This window comes from Myotis brandtii, unplaced genomic scaffold (genome assembly GCF_000412655.1).
Source record: "Myotis brandtii unplaced genomic scaffold, ASM41265v1 scaffold357, whole genome shotgun sequence".
NCBI lineage: Eukaryota > Metazoa > Chordata > Mammalia > Chiroptera > Vespertilionidae > Myotis > Myotis brandtii.
Window position 1 is genome coordinate 878,719 of NW_005363729.1, and position 1,155 is coordinate 879,873.

The window sequence follows — 1,155 nt, forward strand, 5'->3', positions numbered from 1 at the left end:
TCGGGGCTCTGCGTGCTGGTCAGCTGGCTGACCGCCTTCGCCCTCACCAAGTCCTTCCTGCTGGTGGTGGTGAGTGCCCCTGCCGGGGGCTGTGCTGAGGGCTTCTCCACCGCGCCCTCCAAGAGCAGCGCCCGCCCCTCCACACTGCGGCCCACGCGGCAGGGACAGCTAACGGTCGGGACAGAGGACAGTGGGCTGGGAGCTGTGCTGGAAAGTCAGCTGACCTCCCGCCAGGAAGCCACACCCACTCGCTCTGTCACCCTCCGGGCCGCTGGGCAGTATGAGTCTCAGCAGTGTGCCCTCCTGGCCAGCCACACGTGGCATCCTGCATGCCACACACAGGGCGCCCACCTGACTTAACCCCCCCCCATGGGTTCCCAGCCGGGCAGCCCCTGATGCCAGTGGAATCTGAGCCCCAGCAGAGTCCGATGGGGCAGCTCTGGCGGCGCTACCCAGGGCCAGGCAGGGCTGGGCCCAGAATGGGTGAGAGGGCTGGGAGGCAGGTGTGCCAGCCCCGGCAGAGGCATAGATGGGCACAGGGCAGGAAGGGAGGCTGGGGCCCAGGAGCGCAGGCGCAAGCTCCCAGGCTTCCTGCAGGCAGGGGCATGAGCAGCTGAGACGAATAAGAGCAGCACTGGGTGGGGAGGGGTGCCGGGGTGAGGCTGAGGCCAGAGGGCCCGGGCGGGAAGGACATCCCAGGCCCGCACAGAGGAAGGCTGGGGGCAGGCCTCCGGGGCCTCGAGTGCCACCTAAGGCCCTAAAACTCAGGCTGCGGGCAGGGGGGAGCCCCAGGTATCTGAGCGAAGAGCAGATGGAGGCCCCCCTAGCAGGGCAGGAAGCTCACGCGGGGGTGGAGGTCCTTGGTGCCGTGTGACTGGCCCCTCTCCGCCCCCAGAACGCCTTCGGCCTGCAGGTGCCTTTCTTCTTCTTCGCCGCCATCTGCTTGCTGAACCTGGTGTTCACCGGCTGCTGCGTGCCCGAGACCAAGGGCCGCTCGCTGGAGCAGATCGAGTCCTTCTTCCGGACCGGGAGGAGGTCCTTCCTGCAGTAGGTCAGCGCCCCGCCTGGGGCCGCACCCTGGCGGCCAGGCCTTCGTGTCGGCCACCAACCGGAACCCGAGTCCAGGAGGGAGCAACCTGCCATCAGCCGGAGACA

General features: G+C 68.5%; 1 protein-coding gene across 1 annotated transcript in view; it reads left to right on the forward strand.

Annotated features, from left to right (window-relative positions):
* Positions 1–1,149, forward strand: part of SLC2A6 (solute carrier family 2 (facilitated glucose transporter), member 6) — an 8,385-nt gene extending 7,236 nt beyond the window's left edge. Inside the window, exons 10-11 of the mRNA XM_014544223.1 lie at positions 1–69; positions 896–1,149. The exon at positions 1–69 is cut by the window's left edge and continues 34 nt beyond it. Coding sequence (XP_014399709.1) covers positions 1–69; positions 896–1,051 — 225 coding nt within the window. The 3' untranslated portion in view covers positions 1,052–1,149. The remainder of the gene's footprint in view (positions 70–895) is intronic.
* The last annotated feature ends 6 nt before the right edge of the window (positions 1,150–1,155 follow it).